This window comes from Purpureocillium lilacinum, assembly GCF_023168085.1.
Source record: "Purpureocillium lilacinum CBS 284.36 DNA, scaffold_2, whole genome shotgun sequence".
In the NCBI taxonomy this organism is placed as follows: Eukaryota; Fungi; Ascomycota; class Sordariomycetes; order Hypocreales; family Ophiocordycipitaceae; genus Purpureocillium; species Purpureocillium lilacinum.
In genome coordinates, this window is record NW_027072112.1 from 4,241,105 (window position 1) to 4,264,973 (window position 23,869).

Below are 23,869 nucleotides of genomic sequence, written 5' to 3' on the forward strand. Positions count from 1 at the left end.
CGCACCCACCGCTGTGGGCAGAGGTCCAATTTGGCGGTGCGACGTCACTTGCTTTGCGCCCTGGCGCCACAGCCACAGCAGCCCGCGGAGCCTCGGGGAGCCTCAGGTACAGGCACAGAAGGCCCTCAGGCACCAGCGCCCAAGCGCCGTCCCTCAGTTGAGGCAACGTCGAATCGCGGCTGGCCAGGGGGGGGGGGCCCTGCATTAGCGGCAGGGCCTGGACTTCACCCGCACCTTTACCCTCACGGGCTCTTCCACACGTCCATCATCCATCGGCGAGAGAGTCGTCGCCCCTTCGCGCCTCCCCTCGACGACCGCAAACTGGCGCCCGGATCGTCTTCCCACCCAGGACCTCCACTTGGGACACGCTCAGACTCCCGCAACCTCGGCCTCGGCGTCATCCGAGCCATAGGCCTGGACCCTGCTGGCCCAGCCCTAGCATAGTCAACACACCGGCTTGGGCCCTCACCTCATGGACGCGATTTGAATTCGAATTCTCCGTCTCGGCCGGGCCCCCGAGCTTCGGCCAGGATACCGAGCAGATCTCGTATCTCGATGTTGAACCCCAACCCAAACACAGCCCCCTCAACCAGCTCGCCGATCTGGCTGAAACCGCTGGTCCTGAGGTGATGTTGACTGCCGTGGCTCGAGAGCGATCAGCCGCGATGCAGCCCGCCGCGTCACTGGCACGGCGGAGAGGATAATGGCGATGATCTGATCGGCCGCGCAACCGCTCACCACCTCCAGCATCCATGTATGCACTGTACCACACATCTCACATCCACATTACGCGTTCCACGGGGGTGATCCCCGTCACCAGTTTCCCGCCCGCCTCAGCCGCATTGGCACGATTCCGTCTTAGCGTCGATATTGCTTCGTATAATCCCCGCCGGCATGCGGCCGCCGCTTGCTGCTGTGGTGGCTCTTCCGACGACTGCCGACAGCCACCGCGGACTGAGCACACGACCAGCTGCCAATATTGCTGCAGTCACGTCGGCCGCCACCAAGCCTGCCGCGTCTGGATGCATCATGCATGTACATACGTAAGTGCGTTCGAAGCAGCACGCGAAGCAGTATGGTACAGACCGGCCTCAACGTCATGTCTGGAGTTCCGTCTCTCGACACAAGAACTGACTGACACACCTGATCCCTATCAATAAACTTTGGCCGCTCAAATCGCGTCTCCCTTCACGCTCTTGGCACGACGTCCGATTTGATTGACCTGAAGAAAGCTCGTCCAGCCATAGACAAGCGCAGCCCGTTGTTCTAGTCTCTCCACAACTGCCTCAGGTTGCTCTGATTTAGCCCACAGGCTTCTTCAGGTCGAGCGGGACAGCACTAGCCACGGCGCCGCCGGATCGGCGAGATAGCGTGTGTTAGCGGACATAGGCAGGACTGACAGCAACTCGTGTAAACAGCACGCACAGCGAAGACGGCCCCCCAATGGACGCAGGCCCAGAACCCGCAACCTTGAACTGCCCAGGGTCACCCTGGCAGCCACGCCCCGAAAGAATCGTCCGTGGCTCCCCCACAGGGCAAATTTGGAATGCTTGGACTCTGCCTCCAGCCGTTCAAACGGCCGAGGCCGAGAAGGTTATCCGCTGTCTCCACTGCAGGGCCAGGTGGGGGCCAGGTCCAAGCCAAGGGAAACGTTCGTCGCCCCTTCATCACTCAGGGTTGAGAAACACCACGCCCGTCGCCGATGTTGTGATTACCAGCCAACCCCGGAACCACTCCCGGTCAACCACCCGCGTCCTTCGCCCGGCATAGTACCCTTCGTGACGAGTGCAACGCGCCGAGAACGCGGGGTCCAGCACGGCATTTGCTAAAGCGATGGGTGTGTATGCCCGGCTAAGATGCCTTTGACACGATAGCCAACAAAGTGGACATCTGGACACCGGACTTCTGGACGACGACGATTCTTAGCGCAAATGTTCACCTACTTACTCGTGGTCTGTACAGTTGCCCAGCTCCTGGCAGAAAATAACATTTGCTCGTGCGGCCGCGACCACGTACGCTCTTCACTGGCACCTCACATGAGGTGCGGTTCAAGTAGGGTAGGCCGCCCATGAACCTCACCTGAGCTATCGATTTCACCCCAGCGCGTCCAGCGCATCATTGGCCAGCACAACGGCCCCCGATGTAATGCCAGTTCTCCCAAGGTGTGCTGTAACGGGCCTCCCTTGCGGAGCGTACCTTGGAACGTACCTTGCTGGGTGGTCAGCAAAGCTCCCTGGGCTTCATGCACGACATGACAGCATGATGCTGACATTGTCCGCAGACACACCCGCAGACCCTGGCTGCCATGGAACAGGGCAGCTGTCAAGGTTCTGCCGTGCTGGAACGCGCCCGCGTCTGCTGGTCAGCTCTGCTTCCTTCTGTCATCAGCTTCGCCGTGGCAGCCGGCCCTGTCCCTGCTCCGGCCCGTGTTTATTCTGCACAATCCGTCGTATTCGCAAGGCGCATCTGTTAGTGGTTGCTCGACGCCCGTGCGTTCGCTGCCCGGACTCCATTGTTCCTTGACTCTCCACCGTCGTTGCATCGTCTTTCGATCTGAAACACCAGCGAGGTTTATAAAATCTGCTCGTCTACGGTCGATCGCGGGCCGCCGCGGAAACGACCGCTTCTGCCTCCCCGGCTCATAATAACAGACAACAAGAACATCAACACGGGTTCTCCACGGTTGAAAACAGAGGTTTCTGCGTTGCAAAAGAAAAGAAAAAGGAGGAGGGACAAGTTTACAAAAGCAACCGTCGTCAGGAGCGCGCCCACCGCTATCTGTCGAGAGCCGTGAGCGAGCCGTTAACAGTGACAGGAATCGTAGCGCTCACTTGCATCGGCGTGAACTGCATGCTTCGTATTCCGGCGTAGCGCTGCGTTGTGACGGCACGTCGGCTTATACTCTCGGCTGGGCGACCGTCCCAATCGGATCCAACCACGGTGACTGTGACGCTGCCTGGTCGTGCCCTGAGCTATATGCCGGTCAAGGATAATAGCACTTCGAAGATAGTCGAGGGAGAAGCAATCACACCCTGATGCCAGCCAGACGGCTAGACGAACCTGGTCCAGTGCAACCCGCGATTCAGCCTCACCTATCAAGGAGGTGCTGCGGTGCAGCTTTTGTTTTTACAGGCGATCCCTGGACGTATATTCAACATGACCACGGTCAGTGATCCACGTGCGCGAATTACGTACAGCCATTTGTTTCGAGAACCGAATTGCGGTGAAGGCATCCCTCCTTGCGTCGTGCATTTGCATCGAAAGCTACCTTTTCTTTCCATTCTGTGCCGTGCTCGACGGGCCTCAAGAGCACCGACATTAGACTGAGCTCTAGAGTACAGTACATGCACCGCAGCCAATCCCCTTCCCTGAAAACGCCAATGCAAAGATCAGTTGCAGCCCATGTCGTCCTCCTCGTCCTGCTCATCACACTCATTTCCTCATGTGAGGAGGCACCCACTTCCCGGGAGCCCGCGAGGCCGGCAGGGCCTCGGCGGGGGGAGCGGGCGACTCCGTCCGGCCATTCTCTCCACGGCCCGAATCGCCACGCTCCATGGGGGCACCGCGCGATCCGAAGCTTCTGGGCGGCGGAGGCGCGGCGCTGTCCTTGTCTCCGGCGGGGGCACCTCCGGCCGCAATCCTGGCAGCCTCCCGCTCTCGCCAGCTCGGCTTGTTGCCGCCGGCGAGCTGCAGGCGAGGAGGCCCACCCGCCGACGGGCGATCGTTCGACTCTGTCCGCTCCATGGGAGGTTCGGTCCGCGAAGGCGGCGCGGCGGCAGCGCCCTCGGTGGGTCGCGACGCATCCCGTTCGCGCCACTTGCCAGAGCCGATGACAGGCGGCCTGCGGGCGCCTTCGGGCGTCTCTGTTCGGGTGGGCAGGCCACCCTTCTCTCTCTCGGCCTTGCGGCGAGCCAGAGCCTCCTCCTCGCGACGCTGTTGCAGGGCTGCCTTCTCCAGCATCTCCTGTCGCTCCTTCTCGCGCTGCTCCTTGAGCTTGGCCAACTCGGCCTTTCGGGCCTCGTCGCGCTGGCGCTGCTCCTCCTTCTCGCGGGCGGCGCGCTCCTCAGCCTCGCGGAGCTGGCGCTCCTTCTCCTCGCGTTCCCGCTTCTCCCGCAGCTTGCGGTCGCGGTACTCCTTCTTGCGAGCGGCAATCTGCTTCTCCAGCTCGCGCTCCGCATCCTTGCGGCGCTTCTCGAACTCGTCGCGGCGGCGCTCGTGGAGATTGCTCCTGAACTTTTCATAGAGGGGAACCAGGCGGCTGAGGCGGTGCTTGAGCTCGACGCTCTCCTTGTGCTTCTCCTCTGCCTCCTTAAGCGTCTTGGCCGTGACCTTTTCGTAGATTGCGCGATCCTGCTCAACCTGCGTGGCGTAGTCGTCACCCAGTTTCTTCACCTCTTCCTTACGGTAGGCTCGTTCCAGGTGGTCCATGCGCTTGCCAGTGATGCGCAGCTTCTCGTTGACATCGTTCTTCTCACGCTCCAGCTGGGCGAGCTTCATGGCGCGGAGTCGGTTGCTGTCCAGGTTGTCCAGGTCCTCCAGGTCGATGTCAAGAGCCTTGTCGCTCATCTTGAGGTCAGCAATCTGTTTCTTGAGCTCCTCCTTGCGCACACGATCGTGCTCGGCCTTCATGCGCTTGGCCTCACGCTCCTTCTGCTCGGCCTCCAGACGCCTGTCCTCAGCCTCCTGGAGAGCCTGCTCGCGGAGACGCTTCTGGCGAGCGTTCTCCTTCTCTCGCTTGGCCTGAATCTCGGAAGCCTCCTCCTTGCGCTTCTGGATGATCTCCTTGCGAGCAACAGTCTCGAGGTGCTCCTGCTCGGCGCCCGCCTTGGCACGAGCAAGGGCCGCATTGCGAGCCGCAACGCGCTCCTTGTTGAACTCGGGGTCAATGTAGTGGCAGGTGGTGTACAGGGACCGGACAAGGCGCGTGAGCTGCGAGCGGACAATCTCCGAAGGAGTGCTTTGCAGACGCTGGACAGTGCCCGTCTCCGACTCGGAAGAGCCGGCACCGGAGCCGGCGTGGCCAGCCTTGGACGACGAGAAGACGTCGTTGTCGAAGCTCAGAACTCCGGTGGCATGGTCCATACGGATAGCGAGGTCGCCCTTCTTGTTGCCGTTCATGATGAACTTCTCAATGGTGCCGCGAGTGACCTGGTAGGGCTCGGGGAACTGAGCGAGGGACTCAACAAAAGACAGGTCGACTGTCTCGTAAACCTGAGACAGCTGCTGGAAGAGTCTCGTGAGAATGACCTGCTGCAGGGGAAGGATGTAGCGCTCCATCTCAGCATCAGCGCCGATCTTGGTCAAGATGGGCGAGATCTTCTTGCAGATAGACAGAGGGTGGAAGTCGACCTCGAGAATGTTGTAGAGGTCCCGGATCTCAGGGCGGGCGCGCTGCAGAAGCGACTTGGACAGCGCATCGCGGAAGAGGCGAGCACGGGTGGGGGCCTGGTTCATGCCCAGAAGATGCGTCAGGCGAGAGTTCTTGTTCTTGCGGGCCTCGTCAAAGTCCACCATGGCGCCACGAGATCGGGTGGTGCTGATGACGGGGATGGCGAGAGCGGACAAGAGGACGAACGAAGCGGCCTTCTGAAGATCGGCGTCAGAGGCGGGCGGGTTGTCCGACTTCTTGCCCTGGCCGCTGGCCACGAGGGCGGACGACTGCCTGAGCAGGGTGTAGTAGCGCGACCAGGCGGCGGCGTGGAACAGGTAGTTCTCGCCGACAAGGAAGATGCGCGTGAGCTTCTCGTAGTAGTTGGCCATCATAATGTTCTTGGGCGGGCGCTTGCTGAGGTTGAGCAGAGTGTGGATATCCTCGACGCTGCGGAAGGCCTCCTGCCACAGCTCCAGCTCAACCGCAACGTTGAGCTGCTGGAAGCGCGTCTCGAGATGGCGCTGCAGAGTGTCGGGGTCGCTCAGGTTGATGGCGTGCATCTGCGAAGAATACTTGGCCGCCGTCTGGACATGGTTGCGGAGGAGCTCGCAGAGTCTTCGGAACTCGGTCTTGCGGGTGTACTTCAAGCAGAAGTCGAAGGCCTGCATAGCCGTGCTCTGGTACAGAATCTCGAGGCGGGCATTGTTGCGGAGGATGTCGAGGACTGTGCGGTACGCTTCCCAGAGGAACTTGAGCCAGGGAGTGACAATGGCACGGTCTGTGCGATCGCGGGACTGCTCGCCGGAGACGGTGGCGAGAAGGATGGACTCGGGGGTCTCGGTGGCCTCAAGATCGTCGATGTTGGAAGTGGCGGCGGTGGCCTCAAGGTTGGACTGGACTTCGTCGGCCTTGGCCTGGGCGGCGGTGACCTTTTCGACGGCCAACTCGATAAACTTCTTCAAGACCAGCTGCTGGTTGTTAGCGTAACGGCCAGGCGTCGCGTCGTTGGAAAGGGACAGTACCTCGATGGTTGCGATGTTGGTGTTCTGCGAAATGTTCTTGTACTGGTACAGCGCGTCCTTGGCAAGCTTGCCCTTCTTTTGCTCGACGGACAGCTCGACGAGGAGGAGCATCACGGGCTCCAGCGAGGCGATCGGGACATTGCGCGAGCGCTTGCTGGTGATGTGCTCGTGAAGCAGGGTCAGGGCCGCGGAGGCCTGGTTGACCCCGATGAGCTCGTGGGCGCGCTTCAAGACATTTTCGGGCTTCTGGTGCGGCGGAGGAGGCTGACGGAAAAACTCGCGTTAGTATCGTGACGACACGGCGACGGTGTGGTGAGGGGAGGGGCAGGACGGCATCGTCGAGGGTGGCTGATCGAGGGAGGAGGGTCGTGACGCACCATGCTGGGCAACCTCCTCTGTGGGTTGACTTTGTCGGTGAGAGGAGTTGTCGGGGCTATGCGAAGCCTTCACAAGCCAGAGTGCGATGATGGGGCACTTGCTGGGACTCGTGGTGGTGAAGCGGGCACAGCAGACAGGAGTGAATTTTTCAATTTCGTGTGTGGACGATATCCGAGCGTTGAGGGGCTAGTGGGACGTCGCGCGTCACGTGGGTGGATTATGTCAGCCAGCCAGGGCCACGCAACGTCCGAGGCCCAGCTGCAGTTGTTACGATGATGCGCTCGGAGCGCGACGGGCAGGCCAGGTTTGCAGTCCCGCAACATGACGAAACTGGCATTCTGAGCAGCCCCTCTGTAAGGACGTTGAGATAGATATGTATCTAGATCGTGGTGCGACGCATGCTTTGACGGCGGATCCATGAAACCAGTACGGAGAGCATAGTGTACCATATGTTCCAGGATGGCCCACGAACAATGGGTTGATTTCGTCCACTCAGAGAAGAACCGAAGGTACCCATGAGAGGACATAGTGCAGTACTATGCTTTCTTCGTGATCAAAGTATTGGATAGTCCGGGCCACCAACGTTGTGCCGTGGGAGGCCCTTGGCCATGTCGGTGATCACGTGACATTCGGAAGTAGCTTGGTCGAGCTCCCCGCCATAGCTAATGCAACCGTGCAGGCTGCAGCGGTTGCGGTTCCATACTTTGGCACCTCATTTTCATTCATCACTTCGGCGCAAACGCTTCTTCCCTTGCACCAGTGCCAACGAGCCGTCGTGCACTCTGCCATACCCAGCGATGGCAGACAGCACGGCAAATCGGGCGCGGTCGCGCTCTCGATCGCCACCACGCAAGGCCCCACGAGGCAGCAAGGGCTTCAAGTGGAAGGACAGCTCAAAGCCACGGGACGACGGACCCTCCCGCCACGACTATGGGCGACGCCGGGACTATCGAGATCGTTCAGTAGACCGAGAACGCGAGCGACACCGGGACGATGAGAGAGCACGGGACCGCAACCGTGACCGAGACCGAGACCAAGACCGCGAGACGGCACGAAGCCGAGACGAGGCAGGCAGAGATCGGGATCGCTTGCGTTCTCCCCCGCGGCGAGGCGACGCAGGAGCCAAGGACAGAGACAGGGACAAGAGCAAGAGAGAAAAGAAGGACAAGAAGGACAAGAAGTCCATGGCTGCTCCGATCGCTCCGGGCCAGGAAATGATCATCGTTCATGTCAACGACCGGCTGGGATCGAAGACGGCGATTCCATGCCTGCCATCCGACACCATTGGCCAGTTCAAGCTCATGGTGGCAGCTCGCATCGGTCGGGAGGCGAACCAGATCATGCTGCGTCGCCAGGGCGAGCGGCCGTTCAAGGACATGCTCACTCTGGACGACTACGGCGTCTCCAACGGGGTCCAGCTGGACCTCGAAGTCGACACGGGCGACTGAACAGAGTGTCCCTATCATGGCAGACAAGTCCTACTGTAGAGAGCATGATGACATGAGTATTTTGTGAGTATCCTGCCTGGCCTACGACATGGACGGCTTCTGACAGATGATAGCATATCCTACAATGCCAGAAGAATGCAGGCATGGGCGGGATTGTGCATGAGGCTCTTCTATGATGCGTGGCCAGATTACGTGGCGCCAAATTGCCTCTGCAGCAAAACGGGAGCCCGAGTGTCTCCAGGAACGGGGCTCGTCGTTGCGATGGGCATGCCTATGGATCTGAGACCTGCATCCGTGCACGGAATAAGGCCAGTGGGTTGAGCGGCGACAGCGACAACGTTATTGTGATGTTGAAATTAGCCAACTGATTACGTTGGCGTTTAACAGTCTCGCAATGGATCCGTGGACATGAGCAGGCTTGATACGGGTGGCACGGTCCCCAAGCAGGCACTAGGTAGATGCTCGAGCAGCGAGCACTGGTGAAGATGAATGCGCCCTGCGCGGACTACCGTTTCCTCATGTGCAAAACCCGTGAGCCGTGGTCGTACTCTTGCAAGCAGGGACCCTTTGACACTGGGAGCGGCGTTGAGGTTAATCCATGAGTGGGCGTGGGCAGCTCGTCGTCCTCGGCGCAACTGCGCGATTCGGGACAAGATGCATGGGATATGACCCGTCACAGGTGCCTGAATTGGAGCAGCCAACCTAATCTGAGTTGGTACGATGCGTCAAGGTATCCTCTGAGGCACAGACAAACTCAGTCGGTGTTTACCGAGGACTCATGCCTGCAATGAGCGGTGTGTAGGTTAATAAGTCATGCGTACCGGTATATATCCCGTAGCCCCTCGGACAGGCGCCAACTGCGCGCTGGCCATGAGGGCAATAGGGCAACTACCTTAGCTTACCTAGCCAATAGCCGTTTGGACGTTCGCGAGAAGGATATAAATCTGAGCTGCGCGTGATGGATTGGCGCTGGACAGACTCAGTGTCCTTGCCCAGACGCAGGTGCAGCGCGCCCTCGCAGGTGCATCTCAGCTGTCGCAATCTGGTCCAGGCGGTCCTCCAGCACCCACTCCAATTTCCAGTGCAGCAACCGGCACCGCTTCATCCATTCACAGGGCACTGGCCAGGGGATTGCGGGGCGGCGCAGATGCTCCTTTGAGCACTAGCAGCCTTGCGGGCCAAGCGGGCGCTGCATCAGGATGGCACGGTCGGGGAGGGCGGTCCTCCAACTGGAAGGCTCCCCTCGCCGCCCCCGAGGCCCAGGCAGCTCCCGCCCACTGCAGGTACTCACTGGTCTGTTCCTGGCTGGCTGGTAGGTGGGCGCGTTCACGACGGTTCCCGAGTGCTCTTCCCGCGTGCTCGTCCTGCGCAAACGTGCATACGCAGAGCGCTGAGTCAGCGCCGCAAGGGACCATCCACGGATCGCCCGACCTGCAGACCACAGGCGGGCTAACGCGCCGACCATGGGAGGAGCTAAGCTGCCCAAGCCAGAGTGCAGCAGGGTCTGATTACTGTTCTCTCGCGGGTGTTGCCAGTGGAGGCACTTGGAAGCAAGCAAGCGGCCTAGCCCCAGGATTTCCGGGTGTGGGGGCATTGGGGGCACCACCACCACCACTGGGCTGCCTGACTGCCACTTCGCGAGGTCGGTACCTTATGCCCACCGGCCAGTGCGCGCCCTGGCCCCAGCGTCCCGCCCAGCAGACCCCAGCAGGCCCCAGCAGGCCCAGCAGCTGGAGGCCCTCACGCCGCCTCAGTCAAATCTGGCTGACAGCTTTAGCCGAGCCCAGCCAACCACACGCCTCCGCTCGCTGCCAATTCCTCCACGTCCCGCCGCCTCATTTCCTTCTCTCACCCACGTCCGTCCCCTTTGTCGCGCTCTGCAAAAGCAGCAACCACCGCACCGCACTGCACTGCACTGCACTGTGTTTATCGCGAATGCCACGGCCAGAGGTGTCTGGTAAGTCGATTGCGTCCATTCCCTTATTGCGTCCTGTCGCCAAATCAATCCCCTCGGAGATCCCAAGTCGTGCCGCGACCGCCGCTGCAGCCCGCGAGGCAAATAGGGGAGGGGACGACGCGGGCACACGGCCCAGCCAATTGAGCGCCCGAGGGCGAAATAGGAGTGCGACCCAATGAGCCCGTCGCCAAATCACGCACGAGCGAGCACGCTTTCGTCCAACATTCTCAACGTCTCGTGTTTGTCCATGCCGACCGTGTTGACGGGCATTGCATCCTCTCCGCCGCCCCTCGTCCTCGCTGGCCCGGCCGTCACGTCTCCGCTGCTTCCGCTGCCTCGCTCAATCCTTGCAGCTTCGCTAACTTCTGCCGATGCTTCACAGCTCCCCGTCGCGAGTTCTACAAGTAATCAGCACCGCTTCAATCTGCTTCACCGACAGCACCTCCTCGTGGTGTTCGGGCAGCCATCGCCGCCGCTGCCTTCCTCTCGCTCCGCTCCCAACGTCACAAGCCCCCACCGCCCAGCATGCCGCAGTACACGTCGCGCGATGTCGGCGACCCGTCGCAGATCAAGAAGAACAAGCAGTCAATGGCCGACCTCAAGCTGCGGCGGTTGACTGAGCTCAACAACCGTCTTCGCGAGGACCTCGAACGCGAGCGCATTCCCGTCAGCACTGCTGCCAAGAGGTAGGGCGCAATTTTATTCATGGCAGGCGCCGGCCCATGGAATATGGCTGACAGCTCCAACTCTGCAGCATCATTGCCTACTGCAACGGCACGAGGGACTACATGGTCCCGTCCGTCTGGGGCGCTGTACCCAAGGGCGAGGATCCCTATGCCCCTCAACAATCGGGCGGTTGCTGTGTTGTCATGTAAAATCAGCAGTTTGAAGTCGCGGTAGACACAAACAACAAGAGCGACGAAAGCCCCCGGAACGACAATTATGATGGATTTCTCGCCAGCGATCAGGACGAAGAGGGCGCCGGTCGTTCTGGTGTTTTGGCCGCGTTAATGAGCGCGGAGCATTTCAAGAGGGCTGTGGAGCCTTGATGGGCACAGGCTGGGCAGCATTCGAATCGACATAGTACTGGAGGCGTGACCTGGCACTGGACCCGGCTGGACGAGGCGCGAGAAGATACCCCCGAATCGGCACCTCTTGATTGCCAGGGATGGAACGGGAACGCGGACCGACCGAAGAGCAGCGAAAGGTATGCCTTTTGCAGCAAATCCTCGCTCTGAGTCCCCGGCCAACTCTCGGATCTTGCGCCCGTCTTCGCCTTGGTCGGGGGAGCGAGCAGCCGACGAGGAGAGAGGAGAGGAGAGGAGAGGAGACCAAGGGCTGAACGGGAAAAGTGTGCAGGAGAGCCGGCTATTCAGCATGTATTAATTCCTTTTTCTTACCGTCTTCTATGTTCTCTTTGTTCTTGCAGACTTGTTGCTTGGTATGCTGTGCTGGTTCTGTTAAACCCGAGAAAAGTCATGTACCAGTCTCGTCATTCGGTGCAGCGAGGGCATTCGGTACCGCAGCGAAGATGGATAGGGTAATACACATGTCAGACAAACCGCCGTGGCTCACTGGTGAGCGATGAGAATCTGCTGCCGATGACGAGTCCTGCCTCGGCGCCGGTTGCGCACGGCCTGCGGAGGAGCGTGTTGGCGACCGTCAACGAGGCCGGTGTGGCTGACGCCCAGAACTTTGAACTACCGTCGGTCCAGACACATATGTATTGGACAGGACTGACGAGAGTGCTGTTTTCAATAAGGTGGACGATGGCTACGTTATGGATCCCTTATGATTATGAAGCCTCTCGTTGTTCTCGTGTCCTTTGCTCTTCGCGAGACTTCTGCTCCTCGTGCCTCTCGCCGCTCACGTTGCTCTCATGCCCCGTCGTGCAAGCAGGTCAGAAATAACCGCCGTGCCATATTGTTAGCTAGAGGAGAGACGCAATGCGACAAGTGCGTACATACGAAGGACTCGTAGTAACTACGGTGGCCCATTAAGGTGATCGCTGTTTATTGAAGCCGGCTCCCTTGCCAACTCCCCCTCATGTATTCATACCTACGCAAGGCTTCTAAGGTAGTACTCATCTAGGCCGTCGAGCCATTCATGTACGGTTTCGCGGGCATGTCCCTTCTCGCGACTGACTGGTCGTGGTCCGTCAGTGGACTCGGCGCACGTCGCTGCGATTAAGTGGACCATGCAACCAGCCTAGCTGCGACGACGTCGGTTGTGCGTGTGCGTACAGTAGGTGCGAGCTATTATTCCGGGGTCCTTGTCCAACCGCCACAAAACCTTCCCGTCAACCTCTCACGCTCACAGGCACGAACAACTCGAAGTGAAACGCGATCCAGCGTCGAGAGGGAGGACGAAGGAGAAACAGAACTGCCACGAAACCTGGGCGTCCCCTGCGTAGAGGGTCTGTGTCTATCTCCGAGGTACGGGTGGTATGACGACCATGGCAGACGTCGGCAGCACTTCTCAAACCGCTGCTGCGGCTGCGGCTTCATCACAGCAACGGCAGCAGGACAAGATGAGAGATGCAGCAGCAGAGATAAGCGCCCCTCCGTCGTCACCGCTGCTCCCCCGGGTGACGATCCAGTTCTGCACGCAGTGCAAATGGATGCTCCGCGCCGCCTACGTGAGTCTTTGCAACTCCGCCTTCCCTCTCAACTCCATCTTTGCACGCCCCGGATGTGCCCGGTTGAAGCCCGAATATGGCATGTACACAAACTAACTTGTCATGTCGACAGTACGCCCAAGAGCTGCTCTCCACGTTCGGCGTCTCCCTGGGGGAAGTCGCCCTGCAGCCCTCCACGGGCGGCACCTTCGTCGTCACAATCGTCCACCAGCGACACAGCAGTGTCGTTGCTGTGGCCGGCGCGAAGGACCAGGACCAGGCTGCGACAGTGACCAGCACCACCCCCGCCACCACGACCAGCACCGTCCTCTGGGACCGCAAGGTCGACGGCGGCTTCCCCGAGACAAAGGAGCTCAAGCGCCGCGTGCGCGACGTCATCGAGCCCGGGAGGGACCTCGGGCACGTGGACCGGCACCACGGTCCACCCGCGGCGGCTGGAGCTACGACTGCGACTGCGACTACGACTGTGACTGGGACTGGGCCAGGCACCACGGGCACGGTCGCGACCAAAGGGGGCGAGGTCGAAGGTATGCAACCGGACACGCGCCAGGTAGGGGGCCAAAGGTGCGAGGACTGCGCTCCGTGAACAAGGTAGACGAGACGAGGCTCGCCAAGTCGCACGTCCCCGATACGGCACGGCTCAGGAGGGAACAGTCCGACAAGGTTTCGGCAGTGCATGCACCTGCTTCATGTATGCCGCGGACCGGTTCCACAGTCTTCCGTTACACACACTGCTCAGTCCCCGGTAGCGGACCGGCGCATAATCGTCACATGGGTGGCCATTCCACTTCTTCCTCCTGCAGTCATGGCATGATTGGTGATGCATGTTTGGATTTTTATCTGTGAGCTAAGAAACAGCCGTTTGTCGTGATCAAGTTCGCATATGAGCATTAGAGACGACCTGGGTCCATCGTCCCGCCGACAAGAGGCACACACTATATCGAGACAACAGAGACGCGCCCCGACACCGCATGCACGTGCCTCCCCTCGGAGGCACAACCGACCCATCCTGGGATGCTCGCTGCCGGACCTGGTCCCGGTGACGGCGCGAGGCGAGCGCAGAGAGTACAGAGAGACGAATAGCGTCGCAGAGAGTGAGAGAGTGAGAGAGTGAGACAAAAGTTGTTTTTCGGCGACGACGGCGGAGATGCCCCCGTCGCCCGGCGTGGTGGTCGTCCGGCAGAATTGGAGGGTGATGTGCTGGGCGCTTTATCGCCTTCCGAACCTAGAGACACAATCAGGTTCGCATGACGCTTTCTTCAATTCTTGGACTTGACTTTGGGAGTGACTGGTTTGCTTCCGCTCCCAAGACCACCGTAGACGTACTTTTGCTTCTTCTCGGCCGGCTTGAGGATCTGTACGGGGTTCTTGTTAGCCGGCTGGCTTCTCGCGGTTACGCGCGCGAGAAAACAAACCTGGAACGAGCACAGGAGGCTCTCGTCAACGCTCATCATGGCACCGGCGTTGTCAAACTCTCCGCAGTAGTTGGGCGCGCTGAAGAGGGTCACCAGCTGGCGCTTGGAGAAGAACTCGTATCCGTCTTCGACGACCTGGTGGGCACGGCAGATGAGGTCCATGTCGTGCTTTTGCAGGAATCGAGACACGACGTCGGGACCAAACGTGAAGGAGACGCCGCGATCGTTTTCGCTCCACCCCGTGATGTCCTTGTCAGGGTCCGACCAGAGCAAGTCGCACAGCAGGCCGCAGTCGGGAATCTAAACTCGAGTCAGCACAAATTCCTCCCATTTGCCTCGCGGGCTCTCAAAGCAAAGCTACTCACGTCCGTGGGCCGCATGACACGGCGGATCTGCTCCATGGAGTTGAGATCCGGGCTCAGACCACCGTGCATGGTAAAGATCTTCTCGTCGATGATAGCGGCGATGGGAAGGCAGTTGAAGCAGTCGGTGAAGGTCTTCCAGAGCTTGATGTTGTAGCGACGCTTGCACTCGTCGTAGAAGCCGTAGATGCGGTTGATGGAAGCGCACTCATGGTTGCCACGCAGGATGAAGAAGTTCTCCGGGTACTTGATCTTGTAGGCGAGCAGGAGGCAAATAGTCTCGAGCGACTGCTTGCCACGGTCGACGTAGTCGCCGAGGAAGAGGTAGTTGGCTTCGGGAGGGAAGCCACCGTACTCGAAGAGACGCAGCAGGTCGTAGTATTGGCCGTGAATGTCGCCGCAAATCTGCACATCCAAACAGTCAGCGGCAGATCACACAATCGGGGCAACGCGGACACCAGTCGCAGCCCGCGTGGAGCTGGCAACCTACCTTGATGGGGGCCTCGAGCTCGAGGAGGATGGGCTGAGAGATGAAGATCTCGCGGGCTTTGGTGCAGAGGTATCTGATCTCGGCCTCGAGCAGCTGAACCTGCTTACCGGGGCGGCTGCCCCGGACCTCGAGTAGCCGGTCGATTATAGAATCGAGATCGACCTCGTGTTGGTCTGCCATGGTATTAATCTCCCCGGGGGAGGGATGGCTTGCGGGAACCGGAGAGATGGGCGGCGGCGGCTGCGCGTGCGAGGGGACGTGGCAGCGAGGAGCAGACCGATGCGCGGGACAAGGCGGCTGCGGGGGACTCGTGCGATGAGAGAGCTAGTTTCGGATGCGCTGATTCGATGCACTTCGGAAGGCCTGGGGAATGCGGCGAGGTTAGACTCGCCCCAAGATAAGACACGAAAATAGCAGACGAAAAAAATGAACTGCACGAGGGATGGAGGCAGGCAAATGAGACGGGGCGAAGCGAGCGCGAATGTCGGCGGCGGCCTGGTGCTTGCAGTTTCCCGCGATGTGCGGCGGGGAGAAGCGGCCATGCAAAGATTTGCCGTCCCGTTGAGCAGGCATGCTGCGGGCGCCAGCGCCATCGCTGATTCCCTCTGCGCTGCTGACCGACCAAGCCGACGGAGGCGGGCCTCACTGGTACGAGGCGGGGATGGAGGGAAGGGACGCCGCGCAGGGGCAGAAAAAAAGCGGCTACCCTGCAGTGGAGGTGGCAGTGGTGGAGAGGTGCGGCAGGACGGTGAGGAGCGGCAGCAGGAGGAGCAGGCAGAAAAAGAGGAGCCTAGACTCACCACGAAGCGATCACAGCTCTGGAACGGCGGCGGCTGCGGGGACAGCTGTCGGCGCGAGCGAAAACGAGCGGCTGTATCGGCAGTGCAGGACGACGAGGCCAAAGCTGCTGATGGACGCGGTGCGGGTGTCGCGATGATGGGGAACACAGTCGCCGTTGAAGGGGCCCTGGTTCGTCGTCGTTGCTGCCTCGGAGGGCGGTGGGCTGCGGATAGCTTCAGGAGGGGGCCACCTGAGCGTCGCCTGGAGCGTCTGGCGCGGGTGTTTGTCGTCGGTGGGCGGAGGGCCTCGGTCGCGTCGGGAGGGTGACGAGACAGGAGTGTCCGGGTCGCTGGTGGACACTTGTTCGTCGGGGACTCGAGGTCGTCGTTTGTCGATGGACGTTGTCGGCGGAGCTCGAGGAACGAACTCGTTTGAACGACGTTTTTTTTTTTCCTCGCCGCGAAGGGGGGGGGGAAACCGGCGGACAGCGCGGATGTTTTTGTGTTGGGGCGGCGCCTTTGGAGTGGATAAAACCAGTGCCCAAGGCCGTTCGTCGGGTTGCAAAAAAAGTTTATCTGGTCGCAGGCCGTGTGTGTGAGAGACGGGTGAGGAAGATCGCCAAAGGGGTCAGTCGAGCGGGCAAAGGGTCTGCTCTGCGCGTCTCGAACCGTTCGTCGTCGTCGATGGTTGTCGTGGGTTGAGTTTTTTCGCAGTCTCGCTCAGGAGATGGAAGAGAGAAGAGGGCGGGCTGGCGGCCGGTGGTGGTGGCGTGCCAGGGCAGTGCACCTATAGGCGACGAGGGGTGGTGCGCTGCGGAGGGGGGGCCCCTTGGGCGTCGCCCGTCCCGCCCCAAGCCTCCAGCTCCAGGGCTCCAGGGCTCCGGGGCTGTTCGAAGCTCCAGGGCGGGCGGCTGCTGGTGCAGCGACGACGGGGAAGGGGGCGGCGGGGGACGAAGAGAGCCCTGGAGCCAGCGGCGGATGCCCGGACGCCCGCAGCTCTGACGACGTCTCTGGACCGACAGCGTGGAGGCTACCAAAGTACCGGACGCGGCGGATCAGGCGGCGGCGATACATCCAGCCCTGGAGGCGGCTTCCCCCCTCAAACGGTTCCATGCCTCCAGGCAGTCGACGGCGCAGCAGGACTGGCACCCAGCATCAGCACCAGCAGCCACGCGCACCCGCGAAAAACATGGCAGGCAGGCAGGGAGGGAGCTTCCAGCCGGGCATCCAGCCGCTGCGCTCCCTCCCTCCCTGCCCCTCCCTCCCCTCCTGCAGCAGCAGAAGCAGCAGCAAGCAGCAAGCACCTGGCACTCTTCTGAAGCACCGGCACCGCAACCTCCCGTCCCGTCGTCCGGGTTCCAGGATGCGACACGATGCGAGGCGAGGCGAGGCGAGGCGATGCCATGCGATGCATCGGGGGCCACCATCCACGCACCACCTCGTGGGCGCAATGGAGCGGACTGGACGGGCGCCTTTTTTTCTTGTGCGACGCGTCCAGGCCGGATTCGTCGTCACCCTCTCGAAGGACTTGACGGTTACCGCGCCGTTACCGCGCCGCAACAACGCGGCGCTTCTTCCAAACGTACGAGCCCGCCCGCTCGCCCGCCGTCGCGCCCGGTGCCCCTCGGTCTCTCACCCAATTCGTCCTCCCCCCTCCTCCCCTCCTCCTCCTCCCTCCCACCCCAAAGCTCAGCCTCATCCCTCCATCCAGACACCCAGTCATACCGTCCACCCCAATCGAGGCCCTGCGTCGGCCAGCGGCGTCTGTCTTTTTTTGCCCTCTTTTCTTCTTTGGCGCTTTCGTCGCACCGTGCCTGGGCCCGACCGGATCGCGCGGTGAGTCCCCTGGTCCGCTCGTCCCCTCCATCCTTATCGTGTGGTCCCCTTCGCGCCTCTCTGCGGCCCCTTGGCGACGCGCTTCCCATCCAGAATCCCATCTCGATCCACTACTAGGCGAGGCAAGCAAACACGCATAAGACAGAGACACACAGATGGACGGGCCCGAGAATGGGAGGGTGTCTTTTGCCACTTAGAGTCATTGCAGCGGGAAGGACACGCAATACCTGCTTAATTGTGATGTAGCCGGCGCCCGCCCTCCCAGCAAGGCAGCGTGGCTGTCCTCTGCGGAATCTCGTAGGCTGGACGGACAGCGCGCACCAACGCGCCCCGTCCCCCGATCTGCGGATCCGCGGATGGCTGCGTCGGCGACGTTTGTGAGCGGGCACCCGGCACGTCTCCGCTTCAACTGCAGGCGCGGACCACCCTGATGCAGGGGATCGGTCACAGTCTGATCGGCTGGCCGGGCCCTGGAGTCAGGGTCCAAACGTATCGCACAAACAATGGCGAGAAGCACTCGCAAACATTTGCCCTTGCTGCATGTAATGACCCCGGCACCTCCCCGCCATCGCCCAGTTCGAGAAGCTTTCCGTCGCGAATGTCCTTGGCTGCCCGTTGCAACGCTGGTCTGATGATGGTGATGATGTTGTGCTCGCTAGGCGCTCCTCCACGGTGCATTGCTACATTTCCTGTCCTGTCCCAAGGCCCAACGCCGTACGAAGTAGGCTGGCTACCAACAACGGCGGCGGCGGCGAACCAACGTACGCCTCTCCGGTGGCGTCGTTTTATGATTTTTGGAGCTGAGCTGCCCAGACTTCCCACAAGTGCGTAACGTACCCTTTAGATTCATACGTACAGCATCTTCGGCAGCAGCTCTAGGTACCAGGACGGACGCTGCCTCGCGTCGCCACGAACATCGGCCCAGCTTCTAGCAGCTCCAGCTCCACTGGGCGTGCCCCTCTGCCGACACTCAATCCGCAGCCACCAACTCTCTCTGCCCAGAACAGAGTTGGCCTGGTCGGACGCGAATCACACCACCACCTTCCACGCTCAACTCAGTTTGCCTACCCTTAGTCGTCGAGTGCCACCGCGCGTCCCGCCATCCCGGGTTCCCGAAGGGGACCTGGCTGCAATCTTTTTATGGCAACAGCGGGCGCCCCAAGGGTTCCACCCACCCACCGGCAGAGACGGCCGCGGGCTGCTCATCAAGCCCCTTGCGCACCAGACCCTAAGGGGGACATCAAGCTCTGCACGATATCTCGATGACACGTCGTAAACCAGGCTAGAGGACGGAGCAGATATAGCGTACAGATCATGTACATGACGTCTCGGTCAATAGTCTCTACATGCCGGCCCTCTAGAGCTATGGATATATATAGCCTTCGCAGCCGTATCCCTCGCACCTATGCCCAGATCCCCATGGGCCTCAAGTAAAAGTGCTAAGCTCTGAAGTCGCCAAAAGCAAGGACAACAACGCCAGTCAAACGGCAGATACCCTCCTCGTGAGCCCACCGAATATAAACCCCATAAACGCCAAAGCTCGTGGCCACATGGGCGACATCTGCGCAATCAAGTGAAACGAGAACATCTCCACCGGTCCCAAAGTGAGCCCAGCCACCCAAACCACCCAATAGTAGTACAATTGTTCGGCGGAGGCATCAGCGTCTCCTGCCGGACGTCCTCCGCTTCCGTGTCTTGTTGGCATTCGCCTTGCTCTTTGTCGCGACAGTAGACGACGCGGTCTCGGCATCCAGCATCGCGGCAGTGACAGAGTCATCGACATCACGTCCGAGCCCCTTAAGCTCTTCGTCGTCGAGATCCGTTAAATCCTCGCTTAGCATGCGCACCGCGTCCCGACCAGCAGCCCAGTGCTCGCCAAGGATGGACGTGCCTTCGGGCTTCATGGATTTGAGGTACCATAGAATGCCGCCCTCGACCAGCGGGTCAGCCGGCTCCTTGCCGAAGCTGCCATTCGACTGTGGCGGTGTGGGTGGCCCAGCCTGGTCTGTTTGAGCCGCCGGGACAAACCCGTTGCTGTCAGGAGGTGTCTCCGACGATTCAATACTGTTCATGATGATGCTGCGCTTGCTCTTCCGGGGAGACGATTGTGCTTTATCCGCGTCCTTGCCAAAGCCGGACGTGTTGACCTCGATGTTGTCGCCGTTCTCCTCGACGTCATCGGCCGTGTCCATGGCGTCGCCGTCGATATCGGCCTCTTGCGCCATGTCGTCATTGTTGAAAGAGCTCTTAACCGTAATTTCGGACGAGTCCGGCGCGTCCACCATGATCGTATCCTCATCAGCCTCTTGCTTTTCCACCCCAGCCCCGATGGCAACCCGGCCAGTGTCGAGACTCGTGTCGATCAAGCTCTCCAGCTCCTTTTGCAGGGTTTCAAACGGCTTGTTCGAGATTTCCGACTCGACTCGCAAGGCTGTCTCGAGATATGGCTGAACCGCCTTGAGAATGCGCTTTCCGAGCTTTCGCCTCTCGCGTATGTCCAAAAAGGCATTCTTGGACGCCGCCCCCTCCGTCGTCTCGAACTGTGGCTCGGATATATCTTGCATCACGGGGGTAGTCACAATGCCTGCGTTGATAACATCCCCAAGCTCGTGAGCAAAAGCAAGCGCAGTCGTGTAGAAGCGTTCGCCGACGCGCTTCTCGATGCGTTCCAGTCCGCTTGAGAACAGGTCCTTGTCCAGTCTACGTTTCACAGTCAGAAAATGACAAAACATCGTAGGGCAAACGCGCAAGGGACAAACGTACGATGCTGCCTTCTCAATCGCCGGGGTGAGAAGTTTTGCCACTGGAAAGTAGCATTCGTCGACGAATTCTTGCTCAAGTTCGGCCGCATCCACCTTGATCTGTTCGCGCTGCACAATGTCCTCTGAAAGAGTCTTGAGCTGTTCCAAGTCGTTGATGATCCCTTGGGCAAACTCAATTCGGCGAGCCAAGCGCGCTTTGCCGCTCGGTCCCATCGATGCAAAGTTCCGCCTCGTGAGCTCCATGGAGGAGAACGTCTCCATTTGCAACTGCAGTCGCTTGAGCAGAGCCGCCCCACGACGGGCTTCTCGCTTCAGGGTCCAGTAGCGACACGCCTCGCTGAGGAAATCCTTGCGCTTGCGAAAGGGAAAGCGCTGGATAGAGGCCTCGACCACGTCAAAGACCGCCTGGGGAATGATGGGGGCGCCCGAGGGGAGCTTCCACACGTTCTTAGGCACCTGGCCCTTCTTCTTGTCGCCCAGGACAGCCGAGTTCTTCGCCCCTGTCATCTGGGATTCGTCAGGGGGGTGCTCTGTGATGGCATTGCGATGTTGCGCAGCAATAACGTTGGCGATGGCGTGATTGTCCGCCCAGATGCGGCCCCTCATGTTTCGTTTGTAGAACTTTTTCGCAGCGCGCGTCGCCTGATGCACGTTGTTCTCCTTGGCGTAGTCGGGCGGACAGTGTCTATCGCAGAACGCCTTGAGTACCATGCCACCGTCCAGCACAGCAAGAGCGCCGTGGCTCGTCTTCATCTTAAGGTACAGATGAGCTTTCCTGGCGCATGTTACGTGGAACGCTTGGTAGCAGTTTTTGTTGCCGCACTGAATGCACGCCCCCATCCGCTGGTGGCAGATGTAGCAAGTGAGCTTCCACCTCGTCTTTGGGACCTTTTCCACATCCATCACAGGTTCCATGAAGGTGTGGTTGCCTAGGGACACTTCGGGAATCCACATGGCGCAGAGCAAGTGTGCCCATTTGGACGAGTTGGTCTGCTTGAACGCCCCGTCTGTGTTGGGGCAGAATATGCAGGTCTGAGCAAGAAAACGTCAGCAGATATGAGAGATAGACGGGCATGCGAGCAGACTCACAGGAACTCCACGGCCGCATAACTGGCACTTGCGGCACAGCCACTGGCCCTCGGGGATAAAAGGAACGCCGTAGCATTCTTGGTGGACGGCCAGGTTGCACCCATCGCAAAAGACAATAGCATTGGTGTTCTCGCAGTCTCCGTCATCACAGATGGCACATTTGCTGTCCGGTTCTTCAGCGCCTTGGGTCTCGCCGTTTACGGCGGCGGCTGACCCAGATCGCGGTCGATGTGTCTGCGGCGGCTTGGGGTTTGGTTTGGGTATCCGCCTCTCGAGTGTATGCCACTCCTTCTCGATCTTGGTCATTGTGATTTCGAAAATCTCTCTGGTAATGGTCTCCAGCTCGCCATGCTTGCGCTGGGCATTGTAGTGCTCCAGCCACATGTCGTCCTGCTCGTCCATGTCGTATTCGACGCGTCCGAGTCTGGAATGGTGAGCGTGCTCTTCGGTCTTGGAAGGCGGTGACATTTCCGCCTCGTCTTCGGCATTGCCATCGATGGCTTTGATGAGGAGCGTGTCAGGGCGAATGAAATGGTCGCTCTCTTGATAGCCGACATTGCTCATCGCCTTGTCCACGTAACGCGCCTGCCCGAACGTCTTGCTCTCAAAGAGCTCGATGCGGTTCGTCTTGCGGTAGGATGGTAGTTTAAGATCGAGGCGCTCCTTGGCCGTCTGGCTATGTATAGGGAGAATCTTGGGTGTCTTTGGTGTCGGGGCAAGGTCTAGAGGGCGTACGCCATAGAAGCTGATAGCGTCGCGAGTCTGGCGTCGCGGGCGCCTCGAGGGCGTCCCAATTTGCGTGTCCGGGACAGGAATCTCGGACTTTTCTTGAGGGTTTGGGGTGTTGCCGGTGGAGGCTGGGTTGACGTGCCTCAGGGGAGTCATAGACCCGTTCACCCAGGGCGTACCTGGAGTCTGCGCGGCTGGCGTGCCCGGCGCGGGCGGCACGGAGCCATCGATATCATCGGCTGTGAAGACCATGAAAAGTTTCTCTATGTCGAGGTTCGGGTGGAATTCCTCCCAGCCGCGCTCCTCTCGGGGCTTGTAGTCCTCAGCCTGCTTGACGGAGGCAGCCATGGCGGCGGCAGAGCCCCAAGACACGTCGTCTGCGTCTTCGCTTGCAGCTGCCCGGATACGGGTGCTCCTCTCGCGACGCGGAAGCGACGGCGTCTCCCCGTTGAGGGCGCTGCGCGAGGCAGCAGCCCTGCTGGACCTCGAAACGGTGCCGGAGGCAGCCGTCGAGGCAGGTGTATCGAGGCTGTCGGCATCGACAAAACGGCCGCCGCCGCCAGGACCACCAGGGATGTAGCGACGCTTCTTTGGAGGCGGCTCGGAGACTACCACGGCAGAGAGGGAAGCCTGCCTCGCTGCCCTGGCCGCGTTTGTGGTGCCGGGCGGGCGTCCGCGGCGGCGGGCCGTCGGAGTCCGTCTCGGCGAGGGCGACGCCGGAGCCATGTTTATTCTCGCGTGGCGCCAGTTGCGGTCGGGGCGCGAAGGTCGTCTCGGGCGATCGCAGTCGAGAAGTGGACGCCGAGGTCGAGGCGCCGCGAAGGGGCAGAGAGGGGAGGGAGCCGACGTTCAGGGGCTGCGCGCGAGGTCGTGACGGGGCCGGGCGGGGTGATGCGCTCGTCCGCAGACCCGTGAAGCGACTGCAGAAGCACAGGTTCGCATGCGGGGGAGATTGGAGCGGCAAAGGAGCCCCGTTGGCGCGCAGTCGATGGGCGCAGGCAGCATGAGGAGGAGACGTGACGTCGGATGGCGGCTGTTCGTCGGGAGCGAGCGAAAAACAGACAACGCGTGAGGTGCAGTCCAGTGGCCGTCGCAGCAGGGCGCACGGGCCACCTCCACCCGCCTGCCCTGCGCCGGCCTCGCCTCACACCTGCGCTTGCACCTGGCGCGGCGCTGGCGCTGCTCTGCACCTGCCTCGCCCGCCCGCGGGTGGGGGCCAGCCTGGCATGTCACGCCAGCAGCAAGCAGGCGGCGGGGCTCCACTGGCAAGCTGGTTGGCCAGCTGCACGTCGTGCACGGCAAGCAAGCACGAGTGGGGTTCTCGGTTAGTCAGCAGCCGCGATCTCCAGCTAACCCGTTCGGGCCAAGCGTCGCCTTGGAGCTGCCCCCATCTCTGTGCTCGACCCATCCGGCCCATCTGGCAGGCCCATCTGGCAGGCCCATCTGGCAGGTGGCCGCAGTGGCCCGTTTGGCTGGCGGCCCAGCTGCATCTGGACGAGCTGCATCTCGGATCTGGGGAACCAGGAATTGTGGTCCTCGTCCGCTCGCTTGTCCACACGCCGGCCTTTGTCCCTGAGCTGGCCTCGGACCCCA

The 23,869-nt window shown here is 60.7% G+C and overlaps 6 protein-coding genes across 6 annotated transcripts; 3 read left to right on the plus strand and 3 right to left on the minus strand.

Moving 5' to 3' along the window:
• Positions 1-3,432: 3,432 nt before the first annotated feature.
• Positions 3,433-6,773, minus strand: PLICBS_003042 (eukaryotic translation initiation factor 3 subunit A; the record flags this gene model as incomplete). Its single annotated transcript, XM_065600137.1, has 2 exons — positions 3,433-6,657; positions 6,771-6,773. 2 exons carry the CDS (start codon positions 6,771-6,773, stop codon positions 3,433-3,435), a joined length of 3,228 nt encoding a protein of 1,075 aa, XP_065456209.1.
• A 795-nt stretch (positions 6,774-7,568) lies between these two features.
• PLICBS_003043 (uncharacterized protein) lies at positions 7,569-8,219 on the plus strand (the record flags this gene model as incomplete). Its single annotated transcript, XM_018322767.1, has 1 exon — positions 7,569-8,219. The coding sequence occupies one exon, from the start codon at positions 7,569-7,571 to the stop codon at positions 8,217-8,219; it is 651 nt and encodes a 216-aa protein (XP_018177997.1).
• A 2,482-nt stretch (positions 8,220-10,701) lies between these two features.
• PLICBS_003044 (guanine nucleotide-binding protein subunit gamma) lies at positions 10,702-11,051 on the plus strand (the record flags this gene model as incomplete). The annotated part of the gene is made up of 2 exons (XM_065600138.1): positions 10,702-10,862; positions 10,931-11,051. The coding sequence occupies 2 exons, from the start codon at positions 10,702-10,704 to the stop codon at positions 11,049-11,051; spliced, it is 282 nt and encodes a 93-aa protein (XP_065456210.1).
• Positions 11,052-12,796: 1,745 nt separating this feature from the next.
• On the plus strand, positions 12,797-13,400 carry PLICBS_003045 (uncharacterized protein; the record flags this gene model as incomplete). The annotated part of the gene is made up of 2 exons (XM_018322769.2): positions 12,797-12,814; positions 12,927-13,400. The coding sequence occupies 2 exons, from the start codon at positions 12,797-12,799 to the stop codon at positions 13,398-13,400; spliced, it is 492 nt and encodes a 163-aa protein (XP_018177999.2).
• Positions 13,401-14,073: 673 nt separating this feature from the next.
• PLICBS_003046 (serine/threonine-protein phosphatase pp1) lies at positions 14,074-15,261 on the minus strand (the record flags this gene model as incomplete). Its single annotated transcript, XM_018322770.1, has 4 exons — positions 14,074-14,169; positions 14,230-14,529; positions 14,595-14,996; positions 15,082-15,261. 4 exons carry the CDS (start codon positions 15,259-15,261, stop codon positions 14,074-14,076), a joined length of 978 nt encoding a protein of 325 aa, XP_018178000.1.
• A 4,093-nt stretch (positions 15,262-19,354) lies between these two features.
• Positions 19,355-23,002, minus strand: PLICBS_003047 (nuA3 HAT complex component nto1; the record flags this gene model as incomplete). The annotated part of the gene is made up of 3 exons (XM_018322772.2): positions 19,355-20,396; positions 20,460-21,490; positions 21,548-23,002. The coding sequence occupies 3 exons, from the start codon at positions 23,000-23,002 to the stop codon at positions 19,355-19,357; spliced, it is 3,528 nt and encodes a 1,175-aa protein (XP_018178002.2).
• Between the last annotated feature and the right edge of the window lie 867 nt (positions 23,003-23,869).